Here is a 17,293-nt window from a genome sequence, read left to right as displayed (position 1 = left end):
GACCTGTACTAAGCCAACACCTCCCATTGCTTTTTCTAAGGCAGGACTTTTGCTAAGGTAGTCACACAGCAGGCTCTTTTTATAGCAGTTGTTAAACTGGCAGAATGGAAGCTGGTCACTGCTGGGGCCCCTTCCTGTGGGGAGAGCCTGCTGGGAACACAGCCTCAAGCTATGACTGTAGGGTGGACCAGGACCCTTGCAGTCTCCTGATACATAATGATACACGGCTTCCCAGAAACAAGGACTAACGTGACCTTCGTCTTCCGTGGCTGAGAGTTCCTGAGCCTGGACTTTCAAGGAAGAACTTCTGGAGACTTGTCTAAAGAGGCGGTGAACATGAAATTAGGGAGAAGAAGAGAATTGCAAGAACAAAAGGCCACCGGCCCAAGCAGCCTGTCTTTCTCCTCCACTGTCTATCCCCTCACTTTTGTGTTTATGGAGCCCAGGGAGAGAGACATGAGGGCAATTCTTCTCTTATTAGCTCTTTCCCAAACTACAGGGTTCTCTTTTCGTTTTGGAACCTGGCCTTAGAGACTAAGAGGGGATTTTTTTTTTTTTTTTTTTTTTTTTACAGGGATAGGGCAGCTACAAGGGTCACCCCAAGTGGGAGAGAGGGAACTGTGTGAATCAAGTGAATCAACTCCATCTCTCTTTTTTTTTGAGACAGATCAACTCCATCTCTTACAGCAGCAGTGCTCCCCGGTAGCGTGAGAAAGAACCAGCTGGGACGGGGCTAGAAACAGACAACCCCAAGCTCTGTGGATACTTCCTCCCCAGGCCCTTGGGAGAAAGCCAAGGCAGACATCACAGGGACATAGGACTCTGTAGTAGTTAAGCATAAGGCTCCAGGACCCTGACAAACACAGGTTCAAATCCCAGCTCCATCCCATTGCAGCTGGTTGTAAAGATGCTGAAGGCCATCTGCTGGGGTTCAAATCTTGAGTCTATTGCATTCCAGCTGTGCGACCCTAGGCAAATAGCTTCATCTCTCTGTTTTTGTCTCCCCTTCAGTACAAGGGGGATAATCATAGTACTTGGTAACTGAGTTAATATGCACGGAGTGCTGAGAACTGGGCCTACTGACCAATCTTCTTTCATTTGCATTAGGACTGAAAGCCTGCCTCTCTCTTTGCTGAGGGTCACTGGCCAGATGCAGTCCAAGAAAGAACGATGAGGCTGCTCTGTCTCTCCTCCCCTCTCCCACCCTCCTTTTTCTCCTCCTTCTCACTCCCTTTCTCAAATGCCTAGAGTGCAGAGAGCTCATGATGGCATCCCTGGGTCCTTTGGTGAGCTCTAATCAGCACAGCATCCAGAGCAGCTGCGGCTATCCCCACTCCCTGTTAGAGGTACACAGGAAGTCCAGTCCCTCTGGCCCGTCTGCCACCAGCTGCTTCTCCACGCTTTGGCAAGGAGACATGCTCAGATGCAGCAGCAAGGGCCTAGTTCCTGGGGATGGGGGCCTCCTGGAAGGATGTGCTTGGGTTGGGAGAGTGGAGGGGAGGTATATCATAAAGCGGCCTGGCAGGCAGCAGAACGTGGTCCCCGATAAACATCGATGTCAGATGGTCCTCTGAACTGCTCCTGAACTCTAAGCATCTGGAAAAGGGCTCTGCTGTTCAGCATCTAAGCGTTCCTTTTTTATTCCTTCTCTAAGCCCTTTAAGCACTTCTTGGAGGATGTGTGTGTCTACGGCTGCCACAGCCTTGGTCTGTTTATAGGACTGTTTACTCTGCTGTGCACAGGCAAAAGTACCGTTGCCCTAGCAACGGCTGCCTGACACAGGGCCTGCTCTGAGTGGCTGTATAAATATGGAATATTTGTACGGTATGGTCAGAGGTAAAGCACCCAGTGACTGAAGTGTGCGTGCTGTAAAGAGTGTGCTCTTTCGCTGTCACAGGAAAATTATGTTTGATAGAAAAGTGGATTTAAAACAAACATTAGGGACAGCATTTTAACTATAGCAGCAGTAATACTGCAGGCCACCATGGTCCCCTTTTCTGACAAAACACGGACACCTTTTTATGGATTTAATAGGAAAGGAGGAGGGAACTCCAATAAATGTGCTGGGCAGCCAAAGGGAGACAGTAAGAGAAGAAAACCGAGGGGCCATCGGAGGTGTACATGCTGCAGCAACAGAGAGATTTTTCTCTCTGCCAAGTACTGAGCAAAAATTCTAAGCGGCAGTTTCTGGAGAGGCTCTTAGCCTCCAAGGACAGAAACAGAAAAAAACAGAAATATGGATGGGAAGGGGCACCGTTGTCATGGACTGGTATTCTGCACACATGGCCCCTCTCACCTGAGCAAGTGTGCACTTGCAGACTTGAATTCTCGGTTGGGCAATACTGGGTCAAGACATTGCACCATTTTCCATGATACTGTCCCACCTGTCCCCTTCTTCACACGTCTTGCCACTTCTCACAATTGATCTTTGCATTTCCTAACTCTTAGCAAAAAGAAGGTTTATCTGTTTGATCACTTTGATCTTGTGAGACATGAAAGCTCCTGGGTACTGAGTCCAGACAACAGGCTGTGAGAGGGGTGAGGATTTTAGGGGTTAGGGGATGGGGAATTTGCCATCACCCAAGCCCCCAGAAGGAAATGCTGCTGACAAAGGTCTTCACAGCAGAGCTTAAGCCTGGCCTGAGTATATGGGACAAGAATGCCTAATGACAAAGCACTGTTGAGCACACGGTGGGTGTCTTGTCCACAAAGCCAGGGTTTTTATCAATACACAGAGCTCTCCAAATACTAGCTAATTTTCTATTTGAATACATCACTTCTTATGAGCCAGGAAGACAAAGCCACTTTTTGTGGTCCTAATAAAACCTTTTAAGTGGGGCAAAATGGGCTCCAAAATGGATTATCTCTATATCTCCTCACTCTAGGTAAGAAACAGGCAGCTTCTAAACAGACTTCTTGGGATTGTACAAGCCACTGGACGATCTGGCTGTGATCTCACAGACATTCAGCCACTGCCAATGTTTTATTTCCCCCCAAGGTTGGCTCCTTCCCAAGGTGCCAGAAAAGGCAACTTGAATGAATAAGCCACAATGCAGTACGATCTGGAATAGTCTTGAAGGGTTGAACAAATTGGTTATTTGCAGAGGGAAAATGATTTTCACCATCTCAGATCTGCCACTTGTTGGGGGAGTTAATAGTTTATGGACTATTTGAGGTTCATTTGCTTTGCATTTGGCTGGAATAGCTTTTATTTATTTATTTTTTTAAAGACATATTTGCCAAAAGCCACTGGGTTTCCTTGACTATCCCTCCCTACCAAGAGGACCACTTTGGTTCCTCCCTCTGCAAATCCCCATCTTGTCCCAAGGAGGCTATGGAAAATATCTGTTTAGATTTTCCTTCTGAGCTTCCCCCACTGCCCTGACCCTCAGTTGTGGGACTGTATGGCACATAGTCCCACCTTGGAGGTGGGCCCTTGACCAAAGCAAGGCTGATAAGATTCTTATTTGGAAGAACTGACCTGCAAGCTGGCAAAGACATAGTTCTTCTCCTTTTGAGAATGCAAATACTAAGTCTAGTATCACTAGTGAGTCATCTCGACCGTTAGGTGAAGATAGCTTCCCTCAAATGATGTTAACAGAAGGCAAATTAAGCTGAGATACAGAGAAAAAAATCGGTTTTGTCTGAACCCTTGATCCACCCCTACCTGAAGCCAGTATACTCTTTGGCCTTTCTAGTGTTGTGAATCAAGAAATTCCCTTTTTCAGTTAAGTTACCATGAGTTGGGTTTCTATCACTTGCAATCAAAGATATTTTAACTACACCCAAAACAAAGGTGACCTCATCACAGAAGGACAAAGCCAACTGCCAAGTATTGCCTCACCTATATGTTGGGCACAGGTGTCACAATATTCTGCATACAAGGACTCGAAGCAGTGGCAACAGTAGGGTCTTCCCTCCTTCATGATGTAGCGCTGGCCGCCCAGCACTGTCTCACACTCGAAGCAGCAAAAGTGTTTCATGTGCCAGTGTCGCCCCTCGGCTTCTGTGCATTCATCTGCGAAGATGATCTGGAGATGGGGAAGCCAAATGGTCAGTATGTGAGACCCATCCAGAAGGACACACTTTAAAGGAAGAAAGCTATGGGGACCCTGAACTATAAGGGTAAGAAAGCAGATCCCACTCACAAATAATTAAATAAAAATCCATATGTATATGTTTATTCTGTATGTATATCAGTTCCTATATATGGATTTACCTAAAGCATAATTAAACATGATTTCTGGCCTAGCCAGTAATTAACTTGACCACATTTAATAAGAGAAGGAATGTTCCACCCTGGAGAACATAAGGCAGGATCAAAAACTGACAGCTCACAGGCACATTGGACATATATATCTGCTTCATTTGGTCTGGACACATTATTTTTTTAAATAGAAAATATCATATTAACACTTGGAATCCTGGTTTCTCTTTTGAAAACACAACATTTGCAATGCTCAGTGCACATTCCTACATGGCAATAATAAACTAGAGCTAAGAAGAGAGGCTGCTGCTTTCTAATGAGTGGCAAGTTCTCCAGTTTGTCATATTCTTCACCCTTCCCTATTGCCTTAAATAAGTCACCTTCATTTACAACACCTGCCAGGCCCTCGCAAGCATTTGCATTTTCCCCCAATATAGAGTTTTTAAAATTTCAAAGCACAGATTTCAAAATTTACTATAAAGCTACAGTAATCAGGCCAGCATGGCACTGGCATAAGGCTGGGCATATAGATGAACAGGTATCCAGATTTAAACTCATACATATATGGTCAATTAATTGTTGAAAAGGGGGCCAAGACCATTCCATGGGGAAAAGAATAGTCTTCTCAACAAACGGAGCTGGGACAACAGGAGAGCCTCATGTAAAATAATGAATTAAAACCCCTACCTCACATCATACATAAAAATTAACTCAAGGCTGGGTGTGGTGACTCACGCCTGGTAATCCCAGCATTTTGGGAGGCTGAGGCAGGTGGATCACGAGGTCAGGAGATCGAGACCATCCTGGCTAACATGGTGAAACCCTGTCTCTATTAAAAACACAAAAAAATAGCCGGGTGTGGTGGCAGGTGCTTGTAGTCCCAGCTACTTGGGAGGTTGACACAGGAGAATGGCGTGAACCTAGGAGGTGGAGCTTGCAGTGAGCCGAGATCGCACCACTGCACTCCAGCCTGGGTGACAGAGTAAAACTCCATCTCAAAGAAAAACAGAAAAATTAACTCAAAGGGATTAAAGAGCTAGGGGCAGAAAAACAATAAAATGCTTAGAAGAAAACACAGGTGTAAATTTTTATGACCCTGAAAAGCAATGGTTTCTTAGATATGATGCTAAAAGCATAAACAACAAAAAATAAAGTAGACTTCATCAAAATTAAAAACTTTATGCTTCAAAGGACATCATTGAGTAAGTGAAAATACAGCTATAGAATGGGAGAAAATATTTGCCAATCATCTGATAAGGGACTAGTATACAGAATATATACAAATCACTCTTACAACTCAATAATAAAGAGAAAAATAGGCCGGGTACAGTGGCTCACACCTGTAATCCCAGTGCTTTGAGAGGCTGAGGTGGGTGGATTACATGAGGCCAGAAGTTTGAGACCAGCCTCGCCAACATGGTGAAATGCCATCTCTACTAAAAATACAAAAATTAGTTAGGCATGGTGGTGCATGCCTTTAATCCCAGCTACTCAGGAGGTTCAGTCAGGAGAATTGCTTGAACCTGGGAGGTGGAGGCTGCAACGAGCCAAGATCATGTCACTGCACTCCAGCCTGGGTGACAGAGTGAGACTCTGTCTTTAAAAAAAAAAAGAGAGAGAGAAAAATAACCCAATTGAAAAGGTTGTCAAAAAAATTTAAATTAATTTTTCAGACATTTCTCTGAAAAAGAAGATACACAAATACCTAATAAACACATGAAAAGATGCTCAACATTATTAGCTGTTGGGGAAATGTGAATTGAATCAAAACCTCAATGTGATACTACTTCATACCCATTATGATAGCTATAATGAAAAAAAAACAGATAATAACAAGTATTAGTGAGAAAGTAGACAAACTGGAATCCTCATTCACTGATAGCAGGAATGTAAAATGTTATACTTGTTTTGGAAGACAATTTGGCATTCTCTCAAAAGATTAAACTTAGAATTATCATATGACCCAGCAATTCCATTCCTGGATATACACTCAAGAGAACTAAAAATATATGTACACAAAAAACTTGTACATAAATGTTCATAGCAGCATTGTTTAGAGTAGCCAGAAAGTGGAAACAACTTAAATGTCCATCAATTGATACATGGCTAGACAAAATGTGATATATTCATACAACTGAATATTATTCAGCCATGAAAAGGAATGAAGTACTTTCATATACTACAATATGGATTAACATTGGAAACATGCTAAATGAAAGAAACCAGACTTGAAAGGTCACATATGATTTCACTTACATGAAATGTCCAGAACATGTAAATCCACAGAGACAGAGATAGATTAATAGTTGCCAGAGGCTAGGGAAAGGGGAAATGAGGAGTGACTGCTAATGGACACAGAGTTTCTCTTTGGTTGACGAAAATGGTCTGGAATCAGCAGTGATGGTTGCACAGCTTTGTGAATACACTAAAATCTACAGAATTATTTACTTTAAAAGGGTCCTTAATGCTATGCAAACTATATCTCAATAAACAAATTTCAAAGTGTGTGCTTCAATCATATTCTAATTGTCATTAGACAACACAAAGTTGTATTCTGAGCACTAATTTTCAGATGTGGAAACTGAGGCATGAAGGTAAAAAGGTGTCCTAGAACCACAGAGTTGGACCTGAATTTAGTTTTCCAGCTATCTTTCTAGAAGGTCTCTCTACAACATCACCATTAGTGTTAGAATCCAAATTAGTTAAGTCTGATCAGCTTCCTCCTAGAAAGTGAGTCCCCTGTAGGTAGTTTCTTTTTTTTTTTTTTTTTTTTTTTTTGAGACGGAGTCTCGCTCTGTCGCCCAGGCTGGAGTGCGGTGGCGCAATCTCCACTCACTGCAAGCTCCGCCTCCCGGGTTCACGCCATTCTCCTGCCTCAGCCTCCCGTGTGGCTGGGACTACAGACGCCCGCCACCGCGCCCGGCTAATTTTTGTATTTTTAGTAGAGACGGGGTTTCACCGTGTTAGTCAGGATGGTCTCGATCTCCTGACCTCGTGATCCGCCCATCTCGGCCTCCCAAAGTGCTGGGATTACAGGCGTGAGCCACCGCGCCCGGCCTGTAGGTAGTTTCTAAGAAAGAAATGCCCATGTAACACTAGGTTCTCTGGCTGAAAAAGGGGAGTGTTACTCACCTCCCACACTGCCATTTACAGGGAAAGATAGATGCAAAAAAATCCTTTGCACAGGAGGAAACCTCTGTCTAGGACGTTTATCCAAATTATTCCCATAAAAGTGGTCAGATTTAGAAAGTTCTTATTTCTGCTCCCAACTTATAAAGCTAAACCAGGTTTTCTATTCTGTCAGTTTACACGGTAGTGTGTGCTTCTAGTAGGGAAAGAAGGCCAGGCAGAGGCTTGCATTCTATTCTGCTTTCTTAAGTAGGGTACTTCTTAGAGCATGGAGCAGAGATATCCAAATGAAGTATCCACCTGCCTCCTGAATTTTCATTCAGAACTTTTAGAAACTGTAGAAAAATCAAATAATGCTACCCATTTTCTTCTCTTTTCTAATCATTTTGCAGCACTGGATCTTGGAAAATGGAACTCCATTACTGATTATTCCATGAGATTAGGGTTAATATCTAAAGATGCACAATGCAATTTTGTTTTGTTTTGTTTTTAGAGTTCTGAATTTACTTAGGGCCAGTTATATGTCACTTGGGGATCTTCACGGATATACAAACTGCCTTCCCAACAGGAGGCTATGAGACCTCCACACTCAGTAAAGCAGGCCACAACCCCAGACATTCCAGTAACTGGGGATGGGTGGGGCTTCTCTCCCAAAAGGGTTAATGCAAAAGAATGAAGTTGCCTATGGCTTTCTTCAGTGCAGAAAGCCAGAAGACCATGTGTTGGCTATGGTGCAATGAAGGGGTGATGGGCAGGTAAACCTGCTGGAGTTTGCTCTAACCTCATCGCAGGCTGCACAGCGCGGCTTCAGGCACTCAGCATGGTGCCTGCCACAGTATATCTTCCCATCTTGGTAAAAGTAGATCAGATCCACCAGGAGCTCATTGCAGACAGTGCATACGAAGCACGGCGGGTGCCAGCAAACGCCATGGCCAGCGCGTGACGCAAACACAGCGATGTCTCCACCATTGATCTGGCCTCCACACTGCGAGGCAAACAGAAACGTCAGTAGTCACACCAGCCCCCATCTCCCAGTGCTGTGCATAAACGATAAAGGACAACCACCATTAGCTGGCTACTGAGTGCTTATGTTCAAAGCAGTCACTATGCTTCCTGCTTTACATAGGCAGCAGGGCAGGTTTTTCTTGTCCTCCCTGAACTCTCCTTTCCTAAGGCTTACAAATAATATAGAGATAAAGTCACTGGGAGAATGAGGAATCACAAAGATGGGAAAGAAAGAAAAGCTCGCTTAGCACAATAATGTACAGGGGTTCTGCAGGCAGGAGGCAAACTGACACAGAGGAAAGCCTCATTATCTTTCAGATACTTTCAACTCCACGTAGAGACACAGCCAGGTTTAACACCAGGAGGAGTGGCTGGGGAGGGGCGTGGGTGGCAGGACGGGCTTGGAGGAGGTGGGCCTATACTTTTAGATGGGAGGGAGGGTGGGTACATAATAGCACGCTCACCCTTAACTACCTTCTCTGTGTGCCTTTCAGACATGCTTTTAGCCTGCTTCCTCTAACATCTTTCTACCCAGTCTTGATTGACATGGCACCACTTCTAAGGTCAAACTAGGAAAGGATTTCTTCCTATCCCTTCCCTACCTTCTCACTCATTTTCTCAAGCTGCCTCTTGATCCTGAAAGAAACAAGGCAGAATCACTGGCCACCTATGCTTATAGTTGGGGTTGGGACAAAAAGAATATGATCTGAAGGTCTCTGAGGGAAGAATAAAGTGTGGAAAGTGGGTCTAGGGAGATGCTCTTGCTGACCATGGCATGGGCCATGAGGTTCACAGGTTGAGTCTAATACTAGAGTCCTACAAGAGTGGCTGAGCTAAGGGGACAATGTCTAAAGAGCAGAGAAGTTACCTTCAAATCTTTCCCATGCTATGGGTTGAAATGCATCTTAGAAAATGAAGTAAAGACCTCAAAAATAGTCTCTGGGAGCTCATCCATGTGTGACTGGACAAAAGAAAGGCATCATGTTATCCTTACCTTCTGTGACAATGTTAGCAGAGTTAAAGCATGCAGACATAATCCTATATAACCCTCACATGAGTCATCATTCATTCTTTCTATAGATGACAAAACCAAGGAAAAGTAACATGGTCAAGGTCATCTGGAAGAAACATGAGTCAAACTTACGAAAGCTCTTTCTGCCTCCACACTCTTGGCACTATTCTACACGATTCTTGGCACCTGCCCACAAAATGCCCAACCTTCCTTCTCCCTTAGGCAAACTCAGCTTGCCTGGTTCCAGGAGACTGATCTTAGAGTAGCAAGGATTCTCCAGCTTGCCTGGATTGAACACAGTGAATCTCAGATCACAACCACTGACCACCTGTACCTTAACGGTGGGTCCCAGATATACTTTACAAGAATAAAGAACCCACTGCCAAATCTCTGGTCAATTAGCTCTCCCATCCCATATAACTGAACCTTCTCACTCTATCCCTCTGGAATCTCAAACAAGGGCCTCAAATGACATCTGCTTTCCTTGGGCAGCATCCTACCTCCTCTTCATTGATCCAGTTAACATATCTTCAGCTCTCAAGGGGTCTATGCAGAGCTTAAGGAGTTCGATACGAATGTTCAAAAAGCTGTAGGACTTAGAGAAGTACCAAGAATGACAATCAGCACTGGAAAGCCTGTGGCAGCTGAGAGGTGGGGCAAGGTGTATTCCCACCCTGCAGTCTCTACACCACACCCTGAGCGCTCAACAGGAGCAGAGAAGACAAAGAAATCCAGAATCTTGAACTCAGTGAGGTCCCAGGGAGAATGCCTCTTCACTCCCCTGAACCCACTCTCACCTGTTCACAAATAGCTCCTGTCCACATGACTGGGAAGGGCTTCATGTACTTCAATAAGGAACTCTCAAATCTCGGGAGAAGATCATTTACCTCCTCTTTAAATGGCTCTGGTTCTGGGATGATCCTGCGAGGGAGGCTGACCCATGGCCCGAGCCAACTCCATTTTCTAAAGGTCTCTTTTTAAAATATAAATCCATCATGTCGTTGCTCTGCTCAGTCCTTCCAATGGCTCACCCAGAACTCTGACTATATCTGAATTCTCTCCCTTCACTCCCTCTGCCCCAGCCCACTGGCCAACTCATTGTTCCTTGAACATAACAGACACCCTCCCGTCTCAGGGCCTCTGAGCCGGTCGTTCCTTCTGCCTTAGCATTCCCTCTGCCCTAAAATTGGCACGACTCACTCCCTCTTGCACATCTGTGCACATCTTTGTTCAGATCTTCTAAGTGGGGTCTTCCCCACCAACCTTCCTTAAAACCGCAGCCTCCCCACCTGTCCAGCACATCCAAGGCTCCTTCCTTGCTGTATTTTTTTCTATTTTGTTGATTACATTTATTGTCTGACTTCCTCCCCTAGAATCCAACTCCTTAGAAGGGCAAGATGAAACTTTCCTGTCTTTTGTTCACTACTGTTATCTCAGGCACATAGTAGGCACTCAATAAAACAATTGTTGGATGAATGAATGGGTGAGAAGATGCCAGAACAATGCCTCTTCACTCCGCTGAGTCCATGCTTACCTGTTCACAAATAGCTCCTGTCATGGTGACTGGGAAAGGCCTGACATTCCCACGGCCCAAGTTTTCACGTTTCCTCTGGCTGCTGAAAAGCTTCAGCTCCCTCTTCTCTTCCTCATCCAGGGAGTTACAGTATCGAACCTGAACAGACACAGACAATAGCATGGAAGAAATCACCCTTGCTCCTTAAGATTCCCGAAGACCATGACTCTTGAGTTTTCTCATTAAACACACTCTCATTTGGTTTTATAGCCCTTGCCTGAACTTTAACCACAACAGCCTTGGAGAGATTTAAGGTGAGTCTCTGCTAAGATTGCTGACAGCCGAAAGAGTTTACCAAAGGCTCTGAATTCTGGATCCCAAGCCTTGGGCAGGCTAAAGGTTCTGTGACTGCTCCTTATCATGGCTGCCTCACTCTGCTCACCATATTAAGATCAAATCATCTGGGGTGGCTCAGCTGCTAGGAGAGAACTGAGAAGTTCTCCTTCTTTCAAACTGCAGGAAACTGATACTTTCATCTCCATGTGCCCATGCAAGTGATGCTTGACATCAAGAATGACTCTAAGTCGATGAGCCAGAGCAGGTGTCCATGTGCTCACAGCTTCTGTTCTCCCATCTCATTTTGGAAAAATAGGGAACAAAGGTGTGAGTCTGAGGAGTTGGTCCAGGCATCTGTGGTGCTGCACAAAAGTCTTTGCATGTTTAGCTCTGTAGAGCGGGGAACAAGCTGCCTGCTAAGCTCCAGTTGAGTCGACTTGCAAGAGACATTTTCCTTCTTGTTAAATATAGAAACTCCCAGAATTAAGGGAGGAACATTAAACATAATTTGAATTCAGTATCTCCCCTTATTTATGCACACCTTGGGAATTGTGCTATGCTATATTCTTGTGCTGTTATTTACTGAATGCTGTTTTTAATACTGACTCATTTTTTTTGGAAACTTGGATGCATTTATTTCAAAAGAAAGTATATTATAACTATAAATGGAAAACCAATATCACCTGTAAAAACAAAACAAAACAAAACAAACAAACAAACAAACAAAAAACAGAAGAAACCTAAATAGAATGGGAACAGAACCATGTTGTTACATTCTATCTGGTCACTTTGCTTGTAGGAAATCCTAAAACAGAGATCCCTGATGCTCCTACTTAAAAGTGGAGGCCAGTGTGAGTTAGAGAGATATGAGACACCTGCTAGCACCTAAATCGAAATTTCTTCCTTGATTACTCAACTAGTCTATCACAAGGAATACAATACAATTTAAAAGACAGTAACTCTCTCAATATGTAGTTTCATTTCATTTACTGCCATGTCCACATAACACTCAGGGTCATATATATATACCACACTTTGGGAAACATGGTCCTAATCCCGTCTCCTGTCATACTTTGGAGTAATCTGGACCTCAGAAAGGTTAAGTGAATTGCTTGGATGATTTGTTATGCAGATGGTTAGAGGGAAACCTTTGTACTAGGACTGTCACATCCTAATTTGAAAACCAGGACAGCTGCGTATATCAAAATTGTCTTATCTGTGCAAAAAAGAAAATGGTCAAATATTTACTTTAGAATCACAATCACCCTTTGTCTTCAAAAGGGCCATTTCAAATAGGCTAAATCTGCCCACTGGGTCACACACACACAATTCCCACCAACAGGACATTGTAATTTGAATGGTGTCTTTTTTCATAAAAGCACAGTTAACCATAAACACAACAAACCACTACGATCAGAGAAGAGCCAATCGCTTCCCTCTATCAAATAACAAGTGTTAAAAAAAAAAAAAAAAAAAAAACAACAACCTTCATGTAAATGTCCCAGAGAGAACTGCAGTGACCTGAACAGTCCAGAATATATGGTTACACCACTGACATTTTAGGGCCATGCTTTCAAAGGAAGGCACACCCTTCCTGCTTGTAAAAACCCGCATTTTTCACTTCCAAATTAGTTAAGCAGGCATCAGGTTACAAGGCTTGCTCTCAACTTTAAAGGAGAAAGCATTATTTATATTTGTTTTATGATGTCTGAAACAAGCAGCAGTAAAGAGGATTATAGCTCTCTTTCTAGGGAACTGCTTCAGTTTTAAAGTTTTTGTCCTGCTTACTTAAATTTATTTTTGAGGCTCTCAAATTATCCCCTATCATTCTAATGTGGGGAAATAAGACTGAAAAGCACTCATTTCCTCTGGGACGGAGCTGTTGGGATCCAGCTCATGGGTGGGAGGGCTGGTAGAAAGCTGGTGTCCAGCTCTCTAAAGGGGTTATTTCTCCTATCCATTTAAAATTACATTTTTGTTTTAAATGCAGTCAGAGTCAAGTAGACAGTTCAGTTCCATAGGATTACTATTTTTAAAAACCAGATACCTAAAAATGAATTTCTAGTATGTAAACTGATTTCCCTTCCAGCATAATGATCTTTTAAAATCATGTTTACAAATTTCTCTTTATGAGCGATCAGATTTCAAGGATAAGAGATGCCCATTTACAGTGCCATGTTTCTGGGTTCAGAAAAAAGGACAAGTCTGCTAGTCCACACTTTCAAGAGTACAAAGAACAACCTCGGCAAGTCAGACTTCACCATGACAAAAACACAGATGTTCAGAGCTACAATTCTGGACACATAACTTCTTCTGCAGTGTAGTGTGGAAAATTTGCACACTCATTTAATATGAAAAGATGCTGAAAATTCAAGAGAGTCACAGAGTTTCTGCAGGGCTTGAAGTGGTCCAGGGGATCTCAATCATCTCTCCAACATACACAGGCAACCCACTTGGCATACTCTTCAAGTAAGAAAACTTGGAATCATAGCTTTTGAATTCTGGTGCTCCCAGGTTACCCCCAAATAGCTAGTAGTGCCAGGCATAGAGGCCAATCCAGTTTATAATGAGTTTCCGCTTTTTTAGTAATACTCTCTAGAAGTAAATTGTTGGCCAGTTTATTTTGGCTGTAATTAAGGAAGCTAACACCTAAAATAAACGGCCAGAGTTCTTCTTTGGCCATCTCATTGGTGGAAGATTATGAAAAAGGTAACAATTCACAGAAGGAACTAAGAAAATTCTGCATAAGCCCCCTCTAGCCCCTTACCTCATTGTCATGTGGCGGCAGCTGATGTAGTAGCTGCTTGATTCGCAGTTTCTCTCCAGGACTGTTGACATAAGGGACTTTCTCTTCTGGGAGACAGCTATAGTACTGGTGTACCTGAAGGACAGAAAGCATATAGATGACATGCCGGTTACTCAAACCACATGCCTATTCCCACTTACTGGGAAGATGACTCCCCCAGCAGGATGTAACTGACTTCCACAGTCCTGAACCTTTATGAAAGTCAACAGCAGACGAGTTTCCTATAGTAAGCAGAGAAATTCATCCTTAAAGCAAGAGTCAGGCAAATCATCCATATCTGGGATTTTCCCCTCTCTCTGTGAGGGAAAACCAAAGCCATTAAATTTTCCTAGAAACAGAGAATTCAGCAGACATGCTGGTGAACCAGAGGGTAGGGCTTTCTCGGCAGACTCCCCTGAGAGCTGGCTTTACCATTTTCTCTGTTAGTCTCCAGCATGTGACGTGCCTCCGTAGCCAAAGGGATATGTCAGCACCTGCCTCAGCAATGGAGTTAAAGCCAGTCTTTGGCACTTGGCAAACCCCTAGGTACCTCAGCCTCCACCTACATGTAAAGCCCTCCAGGTTTTGAGACTTGTGTAAGGCAGGCAGCAGCTGACATCCATCAGAAATAGACTCACTAAATCTGGGATGCAGAGCGTGTAATTAAAAATTGTCATTAACATGAGGATTTTTGCACATCCTAGAACATTCTTGTTTACGACTGTTAGGACATATTCTTGTACTTTATGAGGCTCATTCAACCCTAACAACAACTGGGGAAAGCACCAAGCAGCTAATTTTGCCTGAGAAAAGAAAACAGACATTTCACCATTCAGCCACATGCAAAACTAGAGAAAGAAAAAATTGGCTAATATAGAAGGTATGTTATTACATAGGAGAGGCAAAAAAAAAAAAAAAATCCCACAAGCTCAGATGACATCATGGAAAACACTCTCAAGTATCTCTTATTTAACAGCATGACCACCTCTTGCGAAACAAGGCATTCATTCAACAAACGGACAAGATGGAAGACTGGGGGCTCTGAAAGTCATCATTTGGCCGGGCATGGTGGCTCATACCTGTAATCCCAGCACCTTGGGAGGCTGAGGTGGGCGGTTCACCTGAGGTCAGGAGTTTGAGACCAGCCTGACCAACATGGTGAAACCCCGTCTCTACTAAAAGTACAAAAATTAGCCCGGTCTGGTGGCGCATGCCGGTAATCCCAGTTACTCAGGAGACTAAGGCAGGAGAATTGCTTGAACACGCCATAGCCTGGGTGACAGAGCAAGACTCTGTCTCAAAAAAAAAAAATTTTTTTTTTTTTTTGTTACATTCTACAAACTTGGTCTAAACTTGGTCTAATTCCTTTGCATTGAGGGAGCTGTGGGTATGAACACATGTTTTGGGAATGCTGGGGTGAAGAGTTGCGAAAGCTCTGTCTACTTTGATCTCCAGAAACTAAGTCATAAATGTTAGAAGAGGGGGTGAAAAGGCTTTGTAATGACAAGGCCTTAAAAAATGTGAAAGCTATCTTTATTTTCATAACTAATGATGGTAACCATTCACTATCATGTGCCTATCATCCTTTTAATCAAATCCCAGAGGCAATTACAAAAAGAATTCTTATCCCAGACTAGCTAGATTTCCAAAGGCAGGGTCTGTATAAGCCCCTTCCTATAGGCAGCTGGCAGAGAGCTATGCCCAGGGACAGGAATGAATGGCGCCGGGTTCTGAAGACAGCTCACTGTTGACCAGTACTCTGAGAAAAAGTAACCCAGATCACTAGCTCGGGATTAGAAGCTGGCAATTTGCCTATTAGAGACTTGCACAGCGTTCCATCCTCAAAAGGGTCCCTGTGCCATATGCCTCATCAGACAAAGGCCAGGTATAAAAAAGCAGGCCCAGTCTCATGTCTTGGGGAATGGGCTTTGACTCCCAAATCAGAAGATTGCTTGTAGAAAGGCCTTGTTCCATCATTACTTTGTCATTCACACAAATCCCATTGTCCTTGTGGAACATTAGGGACAATTGCTAATATGAGATGAATTACTATGGATGCTTGAAAATGCAGAGTCTAGTTGCAGTTCCATTGACCCTCCTTTTAATCACCTCTAATTACTCACACACCCCCTGTCCATTGCCTAGAGCACAGTCAGGCCTGAGAGCCCTTCTGAACTGGTACTTTGAACCAAGCCCTTTCTGATACTGTCTAAGGCTGGCCCAAGTTGGAATCTTTCCTGCACCCTCTAGGGCATAGCCGGTAGATCTGGACCCGAGTCAAGGCTCTGTTGTTTCCCATTTCTGGGTTCCTGAGCAAGTTATGTGACTGTTCAAAATACCCATCATAGGACTGAGATGATTAAATGAGAGTGTAGGCACAAGCATGTGGCTCTCAATAAAAATAAATAACATGAATACATGATGATAGTTATACTATCAAGTCTGGCCCACTCTAAATGGAACAATGCAGATGCTTCCTGGACTAGGTCTTACTCTGCCACCCAGGCTGGAGTGCAGTGGCGTGATCATGGTCACTGTAACCTTGACCTCCTGGGCTTAAGCACTCTTCCCACCTCAGAGTAGCAGGAACTACTAGCGCATGCCACCATGCCTGGCTAATTTTTAAAATTTTTTGTAGAGACAGGGTCTTGCTATGTTGACCAGGCTGGTCTTGAACTCCTGGGCTCAAGCTATTCTCCTGCCTTGGCCTTCCAAAGTGCTGGGATTACAGGTGTGAGCCACTGCATCAGTCCAGCTTTGGAATGTGCAGCAACACTGCTGGCTTATAGAGTGAGACCAAACCCTGAAGCCACTTACATTAGTAAAAGCAAGAAAAATAGGTTGCAAGGGATACAATGGTATTAAAACTAGTTTGACTTCAGGGGAAAAATGGCAAAGTGTTATAAAGGGGTGTGTGTGTGTGTATGTGTGTGTGTGTGTATGTGTGTGTTTTTTCAGAAATTTAGCCACGTATATAAAAGGGTCTCATGAGGAAACAGAATATGCAACCGGAAGGTGACTGTACCAAGTTTCTGTTCTTTCTGAGCCCAGTGTCCTCTTACCTCTGCTCTCTTCTCTTCCTGCGGATCTGCTTCTCATCTTCTTAAAGGTTCAGGTTTCCCATGGCACTTGAGTTTGCACGGCATCAGTTCAAGAGCCTGTCCTAGAGTGACTCACTTTTCTCAATTCCAAATTCCCCAGAGGAGGACCCTGACTACCCCGTCTTGGGCGGGGTCCACACCCAGAAATGAGATTAAAAACATTGGATACTTTGAAGACTGGAGAATAAATGAATCCCAACATGAC

At 43.7% G+C, this 17,293-nt stretch overlaps 1 protein-coding gene across 5 annotated transcripts in view; it reads right to left on the bottom strand.

The window, feature by feature from the left end:
- The window catches only part of PRICKLE2 (prickle planar cell polarity protein 2), a 354,501-nt gene that overhangs the window by 55,583 nt on the left and 281,625 nt on the right, over positions 1 to 17,293 (bottom strand). For 4 of the 5 annotated variants that reach the window (XM_007984889.3, XM_007984888.3, XM_007984891.3 and 1 more), the window contains 4 exons: positions 13,970 to 14,083; positions 10,888 to 11,025; positions 8,118 to 8,321; positions 3,845 to 4,031 (listed from right to left, as the gene is read on the bottom strand). In XM_007984889.3, coding sequence (XP_007983080.2) covers positions 3,845 to 4,031; positions 8,118 to 8,321; positions 10,888 to 11,025; positions 13,970 to 14,083 — 643 coding nt within the window. The other variant, XM_073009962.1, reaches the window with a different exon arrangement.

This window comes from Chlorocebus sabaeus, chromosome 22 (genome assembly GCF_047675955.1).
Source record: "Chlorocebus sabaeus isolate Y175 chromosome 22, mChlSab1.0.hap1, whole genome shotgun sequence".
Lineage (NCBI taxonomy): Eukaryota > Metazoa > Chordata > Mammalia > Primates > Cercopithecidae > Chlorocebus > Chlorocebus sabaeus.
This window is presented reverse-complemented; position numbering and strand designations above follow the sequence as displayed.